General features: G+C 41.3%; 1 protein-coding gene and 1 long non-coding RNA gene across 2 annotated transcripts; both read left to right on the forward strand.

The window, feature by feature from the left end:
* The first annotated feature begins 3,363 nt into the window (after positions 1-3,363).
* Positions 3,364-4,605, forward strand: LOC121781360 (probable disease resistance protein At1g58390). The gene has a single exon (XM_042179104.1). The coding sequence runs from the start codon at positions 3,364-3,366 to the stop codon at positions 4,603-4,605; it is 1,242 nt and encodes a 413-aa protein (XP_042035038.1).
* A 9,212-nt stretch (positions 4,606-13,817) lies between these two features.
* On the forward strand, positions 13,818-16,512 carry LOC121780748. Its single transcript, XR_006046085.1, has 2 exons — positions 13,818-15,968; positions 16,073-16,512. It is a non-coding gene; the product is annotated as an uncharacterized LOC121780748 (long non-coding RNA).
* Positions 16,513-18,098: the final 1,586 nt, after the last annotated feature.

Below are 18,098 nucleotides of genomic sequence, written 5' to 3' on the forward strand. Positions count from 1 at the left end.
ATCACCCTCAATTCCCAAGTATTTCTCTTCACAAGAAACAAGCTTCGTAGGATGGCCGCAGGATGACGATCATTGCTGATCCATGTGCAGCGGCGAGGGCGGTGCAGCAGCAGTGGCCGGTGGCGCTGCTGCTCGGTGGCGACTTGGATGTGCTTGTTGGTCGAGCACGTGCTGCAGTGGTGGCTTCTGGTCGAGAACGAGCTGTGGATGTGCGGGGTTATGGGTGCTTGGGAATGTGGGGTACAGGTGCCGGTTCCGGGTTTGGGGCTGCTCTCGCTGCTGGCCAGTATACGAGCTAGGTGGGAATCGTGACGGCACGTCTGAATCAGCATGAAAAAAGCCCTGGGGCCCAAAAGAGGGGCGCGTCGTGTGTTTTGACACGGAGTGTCCGATGTTCCAGCGTCGGGCCATAGAACAGTTCTGGTTCTGGCACAGGCTGTGGCGGTGGTTTCGGCAGCGGAGGAGCGCGAATTTCTCCCACACGACAACCGGATGTTCGGGAGGGCGGATCCCAGCAAGTCCGGCGACGCCTCGATCCGGAATAGAAGTCCACATAGTGTTGTTGTTCGGACTCGTCCATCCCCAGGTATCGGTCCTGCGGCCTGTCCCATCACGTGCGGTGCGGAGGCTCGGGGCAATCGCGGTACGGCGCCCGATGAACGTTCTGCTGCGGAAGACGGTCGTCGCGCCAATGTAATGCGCGGGCAGTGCCTCGTCGTTGACGGATATCCCCACCATGGTCTCGTCGTCCATGGATGAAAGGCCGGTGGACATCTTCTTCTACCGCCCAAGCGTCGCGCGGGGAGTGATACCCTTCGTCATCAAGTTCGTCCGAGAAATAGGGGGATCAGGTTTGGGCGCTTCCAACTTCTCCAGCCTGAGTTCCATTCTGTCAAATCGCGCCAAGATCTTCTCCAACCCGATAGAGGAAATCGCGGTTGTTCCTGCCACATCGTGCGGCGCCTCGGCGGCCGCCTGGAAATTGCGCCGCGGATATCGTGGCTAATCGTCGCCGTGTGAAGCGCTTGTGGATGCGCGGCGCGAAGAGTCTCCGATCAGGACTTGCGCATTGCCTCCGGTGAGGAACCCCGTCGGCGGTATACGTTCATCCGATCCAGTCATGGTGAGTACGCAATGAAGGCATTGTTAAGGATATTGGTGGTGAATAGGTTATTGATGAACGAAGATGGAGGATGAGCTATGGATGAAAGCACCAGTTGTTAAGGATCTAGTTCCTTAACGTCGATTTCCACGCAAAATCAAGAAACGAGATGTCGTCGTTTGTCGAGCGCCCAACGTTGGGTCGTGACTTGGACGGCAAAAAGGGGCGGCTGAGCGCGAGGATCTCTCGTCGGCAGCCTGAGGGTTGTTTCTTGAAGCACACGATAATGAGCCAATTGAATAATTTCATGTATTGATTGACTAATTGACTGAATAAAACGATAACAACCTAGCCCTATTTATAATACTAAAATACTAGCTTAGGGAACAAGAAAACAAGATATGAAAAGATACTATGAATCAAAAGATAACTAAACAAAAGATATGGAAGATATGCATTAATGTCTCGTATCAAAGCGTCATATACTATCTAGAAACACAGAGTATTTTTGGTTTCGGTTTTATAAACTAGACATAAATATAAACAAATATAAAGAAAAATATAAACAATGATACAAAGCAGGCATACAAATGTAGAATATTAGGATCCAGTACACAATCGACTTTCTTGAATTACGGTCTCTAGAGTTATTAAGTCGGTCACTTAACTGGATTAAACCCTCTCCCGAGGTGAGAAATCCGTAGATTAGGTGTTGAAATCAAAGTCCCCTAACTCTCTAACATCTCACTCCTAAAAGATCGTTAAGACCAATGACCTCACGTGAAACCTCAACTCTCCCGAGTTCTATTGAATTAAAGTGTGAATTATCCATTTTCCAAGTCAACTATTTCATCTCCCGAGTACTCTAATCAAATCTAACATGTATTCAAGAGGTAGCTAATCAATTGAATATAGAAAACGCAAGGATAAATCAAATAACTACAAGAGCTAACAAGAAAAATCAATCGAATATCTTCACCAAAAATTCCACAATTGATGTTTAACTCATAGACAAGTAAAAACTACAAATAAAGTACGAGACATGAAAGAAATTGATAAAACCGAAGGTCTTCTCTTGCCTGGATCTGCAGAACTCCGCTCCAATGGAAGATGCATGAATTTAATGGTGGAATATGGAATGGAAGAAGTGTAGAGAGGGAGAAAGATTAGAGGCTCTGAGATGGAGGTTATGAATTAGGTTCAGAGGTATTTATAGGCTGGAAAAAGGTTTATTTTTGATAAATTTCGTGCCCTACAAGAAATAGGAGAGATTTGGCTTCACAATATAATAATTTATTTTCTTCCGTGAATTTCCGCATAAATTCCCGCCAGCTTTGACTGCACTGCGCAACGTTCGTAGAATTATCATAACTTTCTCCACAGAACTCCGATTGAGACATGCGAGATATCCACGCAAAGCTCTTTCGAAGACGAAGAGAATAGAATGTAGTAAGCACTGACTGGACTTCAAAATCGCTGGCAGAATGGGCTCGAACAGAGGCTGCTGCACTTTGGCCTTTTTTTCACCTTTTTCTAACTTTTTCTATCATTTATCAACAAACACGTCAAAAATACCAAATGTATAACATATGCAATTTAAGAACATAATTTGCATGATTGACATTTAAAATAAGTCAAATCTAGTCCTTAAAACATGCAAAATCTGTGTTTGTCAGCCGTCCAAGAGTTGGCCGATGAATTGCTTCTAGTCCAGGAGGCAAAAAAGTGCATGATTGTCATTGATGATATTTGGAGTACTCAGGCTTGGGACCAACTTCAGCATGCCTTCAGTCCCAAAACAATGATTTTACTGACAACGCGTATTCACGACGTCGCAAATATTGGATTTACAATCAAGGCTCGCCTCCTCACCGACGACGAGGGCTGGGAGTTACATAACATCAAGAGGAAAGCACCTATACCCACCAATGTTCCAGGTAAATTATTTAATTCATACTAATGTAACAACATCAGTTGCATGGGAATTACTCCTTAACAATCAACTTTCTTTTTTCCTACATGATACCACTCACAGCTGAAGAAAATAATATGCTTGAGAAAATTGGGAGAGAAATGGTAGCCAAGTGTGGGAATTTACCATTGGCCATTTCATTGCTTGGCGGGATACTGAGTAACAAGATGCAGAGTGCAATTCGGTTAATGAAAACTAAAGTGCTGAAAATCTGAATGATAAAATCCAGAAAGTGTTGCGCTTAAGTTATCAAGACCTGCCATATTATTTGAAGTCAGGCTTTCTCTATATGGGTATGTACAAGGAAGACGAGGTCATTCCGGCAATTGATATATGTGTGTTGTGGATCGCACAAGGCATGATCTTGCAGCCGCTAGAAAGTTACCAAAATGAAATGCCGTTGATGGACATAGCACAATGCTACTTGACTGAGTTGGCATCTAGGTCGGTTGTAGAAATTACACGTGATGATCCTATTCGTGGGAAGACGACTAGAATGTGTAAACTCCATGACGCCGTACGAGAGATGTGTTTGTCACTCGCAATAGATGAAGATTTTGGCTTGCGCAATTTGGATTATGAGGGTGGACCATTTAGTGGTTTCTTCCATGACAGTTTGTCACATCGCAAAACGCGCCATTTGATTGTTTATCTGAAAAGCAAGTTAGAAGAAGAAAGCAGAGAGCCCGCAGTCACTTGTGACCAAGATACCACCAAAATTGTGCGATCTCTACTTTTCATCAATGACATGGAGGGAGTACCTCTAACTCGATTTCCGCATAGAATTGTTCGTTTGAAGGAATTCAAAGTGCTCAAAACGCTATCTATATGCGGATTTGTTTTTGAGGGTAGAACATTGCTAAAAGAGATAAGTAAACTAGTCCTTCTTCGGATTTTACGCTTGTGTGATTGCCTGTTTGAAGAGCTACCATCGTCCCTGAAAAATTTGGTGTACTTGCATACACTGGATCTATGGAATAGTGGGAACGTTCTAATACCGAATGGTGTTTTGGATAGAATGTTGCAGTTAAGGCATTTGATCCTTCCAGTATACTATTCTGAGAATTTAGAGGATTATAGAATGAGTTTGGAAGGTCTTGAGCAGCTGGAGACACTTGTAGGCTACAACAGTTGGGTGCACCAACTCGAATCCCCAACCCAAATGACCAACCTCCGACATTTTGAAGGCATAGTCCACGATAACCATAGCTTGTCGGATATCATTAACGCCTTTTGTACAAGCTGGAATCATTGTAAATGTGGTGGACTTAGAATCAAACAAGGCTGCCATATTTCATTGGAGGAAGATTTGATGATTTTCAAGAAAGTGTTCAAACTTCACAATTTGTATATCTCTGTTCCGATAGAAAACCTGTTCAAGGAGTTGGAAAGTGAGGCATATACCTCAAATCTTCTTTGCTTAATCTTGTCCGAGAGTAATATTAAGGAGGATCCAATGGAGACACTGGGAAAACTTCCCCATTTAGTAGATCTGTCGATGACTGAGGCGTGCTTTTTGGGGAAGAAATAACATGTCACGCTTCTTCCTTTCCGTCTCTCAAATAGCTTGGAATAGAAGAATTACCAAACCTAAGAGAATGGAAAGTAGAGGAAGGAGCCATGCCCCTCGTTTCTAAGATTCGTATCCATGGCTGCCCTCTCTTGGAGATGGTTCCGGATGGACTCAGATTCCTCAATGCCTTAATAGGCCTACAAATCAGTGGAAGGCCTCAATTAGGAGAACGAGTGAGCGAAGGAGGTGAGGATTTCCATAAAGTGCAACATGTTCCTTCCATTGTGATCAGGTATGCTTCTTACTTATTCAAAGCTATTAGCACTATTATCCCATTTAGCTATGATTTCGAAATAATGTAGTACTAAACAACAACTATGATTCTGTTCCTCATTTTTTGTCCTAATCATTCTTTGATTTTGCAGAAATTGAACACCATTTCAAGTGAAACAACATGAAGCTCATCCTTTTGATGGTTGTGTGTGATTTGCTCATGTCTTTTGAATACTTTTCTTGTTTGTTAGTTTGCAAACTATATGTTGCTGCAGCTGTTGATGATTGAACAATACTTATTTGTATTTTGGATGCTCGTTACTATGTTTATTTTGAACTCAATTTGAAATTGATTGATCCTTTCATATCAAGGGCCACAAACACCAAAAACTACAAATATATATGTATTCACATTTCTCAGATGAAAGAATAATTATATTCATACATGATATGATGCTTACAAATTCAAGCCCGCCAATCGCAGTTGAACACTACACAATACATACTTGTTCCCTCCAATGCTCAACATTTGCTCGTCGTCGGCCATCATCGTGGTTTGACAAAAACTGAAACCAAACCTGATCCCAATCTGGCCTGGGAATGCTCACATTCCAATCCTTTGTAAACATTCCATCATAAAAGGTCATTTGAGCAACCAAGAAATCAACCAGAGGCTGATTAGTTCGTTTCCAAAGCAGAACATCTTGAGAATCTCTCCACCCACTCCCCACTGAGGCATATCCATTTCTGCTATTTAAGGCTCGCTGGTTTAACTTCATATAACTTGCCCGTATTACCATTTGCAGGCTGCAAATACCATGTCTACTTCTCTTCTGCATCATTGAAGAGCACTAATTAAAACTAAGAAGAAGAAGCCTGTGTATTGTTGAATGTACAAAACTGTATACACAAAGCTTGGCAATTAACTCCCGAGATTTGAATAGGATAACTTCACCCATTAACTATTTCGGGGATTAATTTAAATAGTCCCCAATAAATCAGTTATTGTCGGCCCAAATTCCCAAATTTCTTTTAATTAATCTGGCCCAGAAATTAATTTAAGTTGGCCCAAAGGATTGGAAGCCCAAAACTGAATTAAAACTTCCATTTAATCAACAAGAGGCCCAAGAGTATCAGTCATCTTCGGCTCTTCCCAATTGAAATTCCCAATTGATTATGACCAAATTATGATTTAATTGTTGTAATTAAATCAGGCCCAGAGACGTGTAGAATTAATTAATTCTTGACTTTTATTTGCTTATGGCCCAAAGCCAAATTGTTATTCAAACTTAGACTTTGAATTTTAGTTTATTACTTGGGAAGGCCAAGTGTAATTCTATGCTTTTTATTAATTAAAGTCCAAAGGAAGATATTAATCAATTTTATCGCCCTTTTCCCGTACAATCTTCATCGCGCAAAGTTAATTAGCACTCCTGATACGATTATATCTTCCGAAATATCTTTCATATATCTATTATTATATTATCATATCTTTTCCATATCTTTATTATCTTGTTCACCAAGTTAGGTTATTCATAGGAGTATTATAAATAGGACCTATTGTTATTCTCATTATTCAATCAATGAAATCATAATTATTGTCTTTTATCTTTATTTAGTTTTCCGTTCAGAATTTTCGATTGTCGACAGAGCAAGGTTTCTCTGCGACTTTCTTTATCTTTTTTCACTTGATAAGGGTTTTTCCCTTATCAACTGGTGTTTTCATTGCGATCTCACCATGACTTCCAACGATGAAATCTATCTATCTTACATATGTGACCAGATAATGGCTGCCTGCAACAGAATACACAAGAAGTTGGACGAGATTGATGAACAGCAGCACGCATACCACGAACAATCCTCCGATTGGCCGGTTGCATCTGCTGTCCCACAACCACCATACGACCACCAGCCATTAGTCGACGCAGGGTTTCACCCACCGCACACTCAACCGCCCGACCCCCCGGATTGGCAGCAACCATACCAGCCTTACAATTGGAGCGTAATTGATCAGACCTTCTGGAATCCCCGCCCACAACAGCAACCCAATCCTGATCCACCAGATTGGCATTGTCACTCACCGACCAACAATCAGCCCACATATACGGCGCCACCATACGACCAATCGTCGTTAGTTGATGCGGGATTTCACCCACCGCTCACTAAACCGCCTGACCGGAGGATGGAGGTGTTTGTCGAGATGGAGTCTCATCTTGCTGTCACCGACCGTCGCGTGGACAGCCTCCATCCGCCTGATTTTCCTGGGCCGGAACCACCGAATGCTCGCTCGGATTGGCAGCAGCCCACCTCAGGACTGTTGTCGGGGTTCAACCTACCGCCACATGGCCAACCGATTTACCCTCCGGTGGTTGCCCCGCCACCACCACGAGCCCCGATGATTCCTCCGTGCAGCCCCGAAGACCAACGAGTTTCATCTTGTGAAGTAATCTCTCCACCGAGTCGACAACGCTCGCCGACGGCGCCGCTGCCTGCCGCTGAGGCCCCGCCTAACGCTGACGACACCCAACACCCATCGCGCCTACATCTCTCGTGTTCAATGAAAAAGGAATGGGGAAGGGGATCGCATGACAGTGATGGTGAATGGAGGTGTTCAACTATTCGGTGTATGTTTGACCCAGGAGGCGTCCTTGACGCTCATGGTTTCCACCTTGAGGACAAGGTGGATTTCAACCGTGGGGGAGTTGATACGATTATATCTTCCGAAATATCTTTCATATATCTATTATTATATTATCATATCTTTTCCATATCTTTATTATCTTGTTCACCAAGTTAGGTTATTCATAGGAGTATTATAAATAGGACCTATTGTTATTCTCATTATTCAATCAATGAAATCATAATTATTGTCTTTTATCTTTATTTAGTTTTCCGTTCAGAATTTTCGATTGTCGACAGAGCAAGGTTTCTCTGCGACTTTCTTTATCTTTTTTCACTTGATAAAGGTTTTTCCCTTATCACCCTTATCAAGTGAAAAAAGATAAAGAAAGTCGCAGAGAAACCTTGCTCTGTCGACAATCGAAAATTCTGAACGGAAAACTAAATAAAGATAAAAGACAATAATTATGATTTCATTGATTGAATAATGAGAATAACAATAGGTCCTATTTATAATACTCCTATGAATAACCTAACTTGGTGAACAAGATAATAAAGATATGGAAAAGATATGATAATATAATAATAGATATATGAAAGATATTTCGGAAGATATAATCGTATCAACTCCACATCATCATGTGTTTGTCTAAGCTAATTAATTAATGTGTTTTGAAGTAGAAGAATTGTTAATCATGTGTTTGAATACTCCATTAATATAAAGTGGAGTAATAATTGAGTTGATAGAATATTTGTAGAATTGATCACTTTACTCCATTGTTTGTTGGTTGATATAGTAGTTATATATTTGCAGATGGCGGAAGGGGTGGCTAGCATGGCTCTAAAAACCATTCAGGATCTGCTGTTAGAGGAAGCTAAATTCTTAATAGGCGTACGCAGCGAAGTGAAGACACTAGATGTCATTCTTAAGGAAATGAAAGCTCTTCTGATTGCCGCTGACAACAGAGAAAGCAGCGAAGATATGGTTCGCCACTGGCTGAGGCATGTGAGGGATCTGGCCTACTGAGCTGATGATACCATTAGTTTGTATGCAGCCATTTACGTTTCATCCAACAGAAGCTTGCGCCACAAATTCTCCTGCATCCTTACAGAGGGCTACTCTCTCCACAAGATTGGCTCTGAGATCAAAGAAATCAAATCCGAGATGGCAAGACTTAACGCAAGAATGGATCCGTACGGGTTGCATAGAATCATTCAAGGGGAAAGCTCCGCTCAGCCTTCAGTGCCGATCCGTCCCTTTGGGACTGAAGTTTTTGTGGGGAAAAAAAGAAGTGGAGCAACTTGTATCCCATTTAGTTGGTGATGAAGCAAACCCTGTTATTTCACCGTGGGAGATGGGTGGGATAGGCAAAACTACTATGGCCAAAAGAGTGTACAATCACCATACCACCAGGCGCTTGTTCGACTCCTTCGCATGGGTTTGTGTTTCTCAAAAGTGGGACACCGAATCACTTTTGTTGAATGTCTTGAGGAAACTTAGCCCACTCCACACTACCTCGGGTTTGACCTTTGATGCACTATTTATTAGCACTAAAAATACCTGCAAGTTTACAGGGTAGATCTAGTATAGCTAAAGGTCAGTACCGGGATATCGAACACAGGCAATAAGATTGCAACTGACTATCATATACTAAGCGTCATATACTATCTAGAGACACAGAGTATTTTTGGTTTCGGTTTTATAAACTAGACATAAATATAAACAAATAAAAAGAAAATATAAACAATGATACAAAGTAGGCATACGAATGTAGAATATTAGGATCCAAAACACAATCGACTTTCTTGAATTACGGTCTCTAGAGTTATTAAGTCGGTCTGGATTAAACCCTCTCCCGAGGTGAGAAATCCGTAGATTAGGTGTTGAAAACCAAGTCCCCTTTAACTCTCTAACATCTCACTCCTAAAAGATCGTTAAGACCAATGACCTAACGTGAAACCTCAACTCTCCCGAATTCTATTGAATTAAAGTGTAAATTATTCATTTTCCGAGTCAACTATTTCATCTCCCGAGTACTCCAATCAACTCTAACATATATTCAAGAGGTAGCTAATCAATTATATATAGAAAGCGCAAGGATAAATCAAATAACTACAAGAGCTAACAAGGAAAATCAATCGAATATCTTCACCACAAATTCCACAATTGATGTTTAACTCATAGACAAGTAAAAACTACAAATAAAGTACGAGACATTAAAGAAATTGATAAAACCCAAGGTTGAATCTTCAATCTTCAGTCTTCTCTTGCTTGGATCTGCAGAACTCCGCTCCAATGGAAGATGGATGAATTTAAGGACTCGTTCGCTTAAGAAGATATGGGTTGGTCATATTTATTACTTGAGTTAATTAAATCGGGTATGGCCCACCACAGCCTTATTCGATAAATACGTTCGGGGTACCATATTTGGGCCCAGATTAGGAACAAACTTTCTGCTTCGTCTGATTACATAAAAGGCCTGATATTTCGAAATGACTATTTTGCCCTTAAAAATTTCAAACAAATTTATGTTCCTCGTAGTTGAAATAAAAAGGTGGAAAGTCGATTCAAACTTACAAATTCAAGAATAACTTCCTTTTCTCACAAACAGACATCCCTTCCATTTACCAAGTGGAGCTCCAAAATAAAAACAGATTGTATCTCCCAGCAAGGAAGTTCACGCGAGAATAAATGACAGAAAATAAAAACAGATTGTATCTTCTTGCAAGGAAGTTCACGTGAGAATAAATGACAGATTGTATCTCCCTAGGGCACTTCCTTCTTCATAATTTGTCTTTTTTGCCCTTGATCCTTATACTTGCTCCTTGCTCCATTTTTTTGTATTCTGCCAGCGTTTCTTTTCGTTTCCTCGGTCTGGTAAATTGTTGTCGTTTTTCACTTCATTTTCATCTTTTTCCTCTGATGGTGATCTCATCCTGCTGTTGTATTTTAACACCAAACCAAAAAATGAAACTTTTGCTTCTACTCGTAACTTCACAAGTAAGTTCACACCTTGAGCAAGTAAGTTCACAAGTAACTTCTACACCAAATAAACAGCGCAGTATCTCAATTTCGAAGACGAATTCTTAATAACAGAGCAAGTGAGAGGGAGTCACCATGATAAATTAGGGATACCAAATTCTGTACACAATCTATGCAAAAAAATAGCAAACATATGAGTGTGAGGTTATTACCCAGGTTAATCAGGTGAACTTCGTCGAAGGGAATCGATTTTTGAGGGTGGAGTTGTATTCGAAAATCCCCAAATCCAGGCAGCCGGATCGCTCGGTTGCTGAATTTATGTGTACCGCGTGAGCAACTATGCAAATGGGCATTCGTAAGCTTACAAATTTGCGACTTGTATATATCTCGTTACCCACGTAACTGTGATCGGGTCAAAAGGAAGGGTTGCTGGTACTCCGTAGCAACAGCCGTGTCTGATAATAGTTTTTGGGCAGGCGGCCTAAAATCGTCACGGGGTGCTTGATGTCGAGGTGTGTTTCGAGATGCCGGAGAGTCGGCGACCACGACGGCTAGGGTTAGGGTGTCCACTAAAAGGCAGACACGCCGAATAGCCCCTCCCCAGTTTTTGTCCATAGCCCCAATTTTGTTGTCCACAGCCCCAAAATTCTATTTCTGCCACTATAGTGGACACCTCCAATAGCCCCCAAATTTTATAATCAATTTTTATTTTAAAATATTTTTAGTTTCAATCAAGTGTAATTTAAATAATCGCAGGGTAAATAACTAGAAAACGAGGTAATTAAGGCCGAATATTCGTTGTATTGCAAACCGGTAAAATTATACAACGAATAATAAAAATAAAATACAACTACAAAACTCCGCCACCGTCTACTCGGAGTCGGAGTCGGAGTCGGCTTCCTCGTCTTCCTCTTCTTCTTCTTCTCCTCTTCCTCTCTCGCTGCTGCCAGCCGCGGTATCCCCAGGCGCGTTATGAACCAACCCCAGTCGACTCTCGTAGACGTTCTTGACGTACGGGTCAGTTTCCCCTGCGTATGACCTGCATACGTCTTGCAGTTGTTGCATCAACTACACGTCTATGGTATTGGCCAATACCTCATGGGGTTGCACCGTGGGCTGTGGGATTGGGGCGGGCTAATGGATGCGCGATCCGTACGCGCCCGCCGATAGGCGTGTGGCACTTCTACCCCCTCTGGATCTGCTGTTAGAGGAAGCTAAATTCTTAATAGGCGTACGCAGCGAAGTGAAGACACTAGATGTCATTCTAAAGGAAATGAAAGCTCTTCTGATTGCCGCTGACAACAGAGAAAGCAGCGAAGATATGGTTCGCCACTGGCTGAGGCATGTGAGGGATCTGGCCTACAGAGCTGATGATACCATTAGTTTGTATGCAGCCATTTACGTTTCATCCAACAGAAGCCTGCGCCACAAATTCTCCTGCATCCTCACTTGAATTATTTTTGTTCTATTAGCAATCTACTAGTTGTTGATTTATAGTATTAAAACAGATTCACACTCACAGGTGAAATTCCAAATTCTATCACCAATGCCTCTCAGCTTACTGCTATAGACTTGCAGATTGTCTCATTCACTGGTCCCATTCCCGACTTCTGTAATTTAAGCCAGCTGGAATTCCTTGACCTCAGTAAAAATAATCTGACTGGAACAGAATTGCCAAATCAAGAATCGCCATTTCTCTCTTCTTTAACAAACTGCCGAAATTTGATGTTGTTCGATATTAGTAACAATCCGATGATGAAGGGTATCTTTCCGGCTTCCATGGGGAACATATCTTCTTCTCTTATCATCTTTTTAGCATCTAACTGCGGCATCAGGGGTTTTATTCCTCCTGAAATTGTAAATCAGAGGAATTTGCTGGCTTTGGATTTATCCAACAATCAACTCACAGGATTCATCCCAACTACATTTCCAATGGGTTGTAGTCTTCAGTTACTCATGTTAAATGGTAATAAGTTGTAAGGAGTGCTACCCAAATCCCTCTCCAATTGTCGAGGTCTGCATCTTCTTCATATTGGAAACAACAGAATACAAGACACCTTTCGAGTTTGGACAGAAAATGTCACTGATCTTCGCTTCCTCATATTGGCATCCAACAACTTCAGCAGTACCATTTCTTCTCTCACTTCCAAGGCTACGCTTCCATTCCCCATGCTCCAAGTTTTTGATGTATCCCATAATGCATTCATTGGCAATCTGCCCCATGAATATTTGAGCAATTTCAAAGTGATGATGGGTGTACAGGAGAATCATCGAGGATCATTTTATAGTTATTCATTGACACTAATACTGAAAGGTTCGTATCGAATATCTATGAGATTAACAAACAACCCAACAATCGACATGTCATCCAACAAGTTTTCTGGTAGTATCCCAAACTCCATTGGAAATTTGATGAATTTACTGGTCTTGGATCTATCCAACAATCAACTCGCAGGATTCATCCCAACTACATTTCTAAAGGGTTGTAGTCTTCAGTTACTCATGTTAAATGGTAATAAGTTGGAAGGAGTGCTTCCCAAATCCCTCTCCAATTGTCGAGGTCTGCATGTTCTTGATATTGGAAACAACAGAATACAAGACACCTTTCCAGTTTGGACCGGAAATCTCACTGGTCTTCGCGTCCTCATATTGAGATCCAACAACTTTAGTGGAACCATTTCTTCTCACACTTCTGAGACTAAGCTTCCTTTCCCCATGCTCCAAGTTTTTGATGTATCCCATAATGCTTTCATTGGTAATCTGCCCCATGAATATTTGAGGAATTTCAAAGCAATGATGGATGCACGGGAAAATTATCAAGGAGAACTATGTCGATGTTCCTTTTATACAGATTCATTCACATTAACAGTGAAAGGTTCGGATCTAGAATACAAGAGAATTTTAACAACCCTCACTGCAATCGACATGTCATCCAACAGATTCTCAGGCAGTATCCCAAACTCCATTGGAAATCTGAAATCCTTGATATGTCACGACCACAACTCCATAGTCAAAGAAAGTGTAGCTATTTCGCGACTAAACTAATTAAATGGTCTCAAGCTCATCATGAATAAATACTCAATTCATGGAAAACATAGTCTTAATGTGAGAAAGGTACAATCACATCGAAATCAGAGTAGCTCACTGATACGAGTGCCGCTCCATCAACGCCAATCGCCCCTCCGGTGATTCACGCTACCAATGCGAGCAGCGTGGCAAGAAAGGAAGCAGAGGGAACGCGAGGAAAGAAGGGTCGAAGAGGCCAGATAGAAGTGGAGTCGAGAAGGGATGAAAGACCGAAGAGGCAATCCAAGCAGCCAGAGAAGTTTGGAGATTTTGTTTCTCGATAGTTTAGTATTTTAGTTATTATTATTATTTTGAGGAATATTTATATTTTGGACTTATTTATTTTATATTTTGAGTCGAGCGTAATTATAAGCTCCGTGCCGGGTTTTCTTGTTGGTTCTTTCCCGGTATGATCGAGTCGAACCAAACCTAGGGTCCTTAGATATATAAATAGGGATTCGATGTATTGAGAGAAGCAATCAATATATCAGAAATTTCCTAATCTTCTTGCAATTACTTCTCTGTCAAGTTTTGTTCTCCACGGCCAAAACCTTGTTGGCGTGGGAATTTCGGTTGCTCGACGGAGATCGATCTCTGCGAACGAACCTTTATCCGACGAATCTCTCACCCTTCTATCGTTACGGATTAATTCGTAACACTCACTGGTGCATAGTCTTTTCTAAAGCAGTTCTTAACTTGCAGCGGAAAGTACCAAGACGAAATAATATGTATGAAGACATATTAAATCAGCTACATAACCACTTATTTAATCTGCTTTCCCCAACACCTCCTCTGCTCCGGCCACGGTCCACCTGCACATTAAAAAAACAATATGCAGGGCTGAGTACTTGATATACTCAGTGGGCTCATTGCCGAAAACATTTCTCTTTTAGTTGTCAGTCGAACTTGAGTGAGCACGGGGTTTTTTCTGAAATCACTTCCCCGGTCACTAAAACTTTTATCTCATTAAAAAAGGTAGACTGCGTAGTCATATAACTTCTCATGAAATACCATATCTGATCTGTGTGAACCGAAAATGTGGCCACATTCCACGACGGTCACTGGACCGGCCAACGCTAGCGCTAACACACGGTCCCTATGTGTACACTAGTCCGAGTAGGGTTTGCGGCCCTACTGAGACCCGAATTCGATTTAACTGGTTTGGCATAGCCAACAGATAGGCAATCATAATAAAACAAGGCATGACAACTCATCTCAAAATATTCACATTTTCACATAAAACACATTTTGAAAGAAAAGCCCACCTGATATGCTTATTCCTCACTTTAATTACTAGTGTTGGCATCACTCTGCCCTCGGATAAAATTTCCTTTGAAAATAAATAGTGTAACACACTAATTAGTATTTGAACTATTTCTCCTTAAAATAATGCATGCATCCTATGGCATAGCACCTTTATCTTTATTCGTGTCCCATAGGTTCTCTAGTCCTTTCTCGGGCTTCACTACGTTGTAAGATTTATTTCTCCGCTTTAACCATACCCAGAAAATTCTATTATCTTTAAAATAAACACTTGGGTGCTTATTTAATAAAGTATGGATTTTTGTTGGAAAATCACCTTCTAGATCTTTTCTTTGAATTTTTCTTAACTACTTTGGAATACTTACCTTGACTAAAATAGAAGTCTGCTTTAACCATCTACTGAATTTTATATTGACACGCTACATTTCCTTCCTCCCGTGGCTTCTTCCTCGCTTCACATTTCTATTTCCCAATTAGGAGCCCTAATTGAAAGAAGAAACATAGCAGCAGCGCCTCCGATCATTTCCCAAATCTCTCACTCCTCGACTTCTCCGGCGAGCTCGCGCTCAGCATCGCCGGTTTCTGGCCTCACCTTGCTCCAGGGTCAGCACTCGCTCCTCATCTCTTACGGAGACTTAGCACCGTCGCATTCCCTCCGTCGTTACCATCACTGTCAACGTCGGCTCTGGTCGCCCGCGAGGAACGCTGCCTCCGGCTCATCGGTGTTCTCTATCTCTCCGTCGAGTCTTCTCACCCGGCGGAATCACCGATAGGGAAAGGACGCATCGCCTTCTCCCTCCATCTCCTTCTTTGTTTCTCCGTCACGCGTGGAAGCTCCGGGGTCGCCGTTACACTCACGCCATCAACCTCGGCGAGCAGAACTGCTGCTTGCCTGCGCCGTCAGCCTCGCGTCAGCATTTGTTCGACGCCGGACAGCCCGTCGCCTAAGCTAAGTTTGTTATCCTATTACTTAGCTCGTTATGTGGTTCTTTAATGGGCAGCAGTTACGTGATGTGTGGAGGCTTTGTGAAATTGTGTTGCTCCTGATTGTTAATCCTAGATGGATTTCCCTTGGCATATTTTAGCTCACTGGAATGAGCACTTGTTGCATTCACTTTAAAGCTACATCTTGCTATATTCTGGACTAATTGTTGGTGACTTGATATCTCTATTGAGCGTAAGTGCAGCTCCTTTAAAGGCATTGGCACTACTGATTGTTGAGGCTATTCCTATTTTCTCTAATTCCTTGTTCTATCATGGTGGCTGTTCTACATGATGCAGAGGAGGGTATGGTGGTGTTTACCTGTTGTAGTTTGGACTGAGATTTCTGAGCCTTTGAAACACTGCAGCTCCTCTTGCTCTTTCTCCCTCTCGACTCACTACTCTAAATGCTGGAGGATTTTCCCTCTTTGAAATGGTGAATTCGACAGCCTGTGGTGGTGGCTGAGGAGTGCAGGCTGCTGCAGTGAGTGGCGGCTGATCTGAGGATTATGTCGTTGCCTTTGGCCGACGACCGATCGAAGACGCGGCGTGGCTATGGCTCGGCTCGATGGACAGGCACTTGCTTTTTCCTCTTAAACACTTGTACATCCGCATTGGTAACTTAGTCGCCTTGATGTATGTAATAAACTTAGCTAGAATGAAATTAGGTTCCTAATTCTCTTCTTGTATTATTTCAAAAGTTTTCATTTGAGAAGCAATGAAGAGTGCAAATTTCTTTTCGTTTTGTTCGTAACACATTACATCTTATTTCCTTTTTGACTTAGCAACATTTCTCGTTCACGAAAATAGATATGTCCGTCAAAATTCAAATTTAGAAACTTGTATTTATTTATCCCACTTCATCGCCGTCTAACAGTTATGAAAAAGGGCGGTCATTACATGATATATTTGAACCTGTCTCACAATGACCTCACACGAGGTATACCTGCATCTCTTGGAAACGTTGAGGAACTCGAGTCATTGGACCTGTCTTCAAACCGATGGAAGGGAAAATTCCAACAGAGCTAACAAAGCTCTCATTTCTTTCGGTGATGAATCTTTCCATCAATATTCTTTCAGGGAAGATACCTCAATCCAGTGGCCAGTTTTCCACATTTGAAAATACATCCTATGTCGGGAATTCTGGACTATGTGGATTTCCATTAACACGAAAATGCGAAGAGCCTTCGACTTCTGTGATGCTGGAAGAAGGTGATCATGATTAAGGTATTCTAGACGGATTTTGTTGGCAGGCGGTTGTTTCTGGTTATGGATGTGGATTTGTAATTGGTGGGATTGTGGGTTGTCTGATTTTTGGGTATGGAAGGCCTAAATGGTTGGTGGAATGGGTGTATGGATTTTACAGGATAAAGATGAGAAGCCGTAGAGGAAATGTGACACCACAAAGAAGAAGATAAGAAGGTTGAGCCAGCCTATGATGTTGAAGAATGGGTATTGTTGTTTTCTTACATATATTTACATGTTATGTTGAACTTTCTAAACTCTAAGTTATGTTCTACTACAGTCCATTGCTTCCTTATCTATGAGTGGCAATTGAATTATTAAAGTTTAGCATTCATATGTTTTGGGCTTTTTGAATTTGAAACGACAATTATAACTTGGGCTTATTTAACTGCAAACACTTCATAGGTGTGCTTTGTTAATCGATAACGGATAAACTGGTTAATCACTCCCAATTTTCAGTATTATCAGATCAAAACTTCACTCGATTGAAAATGAGGATTAAGAAAAAATGATTTTTATGGACAATGAGGAAATGAAAGGTGGAATAAAAACGAAGAGAATTTTCTATGATAAAATTATGACCAAAGAAGGTAGACATAATCAAACAAGACCAATAGCATAAATAATGTTTTCATTTTTGTCTAAGAATAAGTTCTTAAACAGTTCATGAGATTTGAAAATAAGTTTTTATATCTAAAACTAGGTTCTCAACACATATACTTTTTGAATTTCATCTCTATTCAATTTTTTTCATTAACTAAAATTTTATCTAATGTCTAAATACTTTTTGAATTTCATCTCTATCATCCAAATATTTTTACATCTTATAAGCTTTTAAGACACTGCATCCATAATAAGCAAATGACATGTCTCGTCATTGGTCGATGAATGTCCTTGGTAGGGTTGATCAAATGATGCGAAATTATTCGTAACAAGCATTAAATGAGACTGTCTTTTTCGTGTTACGAATAATTTCTCATTTAATTCATCGACCAATAAAGATGACATGTCTTTTGGAGTCATCCGCGCTTCAATTCGCGACTTTCGTATAATGGCCATAACTCTCCCATCCGGACTCCAA

The sequence above is a fragment of the Salvia splendens genome, chromosome 20 (assembly GCF_004379255.2).
Source record: "Salvia splendens isolate huo1 chromosome 20, SspV2, whole genome shotgun sequence".
Classification (NCBI taxonomy): domain Eukaryota; kingdom Viridiplantae; phylum Streptophyta; class Magnoliopsida; order Lamiales; family Lamiaceae; genus Salvia; species Salvia splendens.

Excerpts from the sequence above, each read along its gene's own strand:
- LOC121781360 (XM_042179104.1), top strand. The coding sequence starts at position 3,364 with ATGGGTATGTACAAGGAAGACGAGGTCATTCCGGCAATTGATATATGT.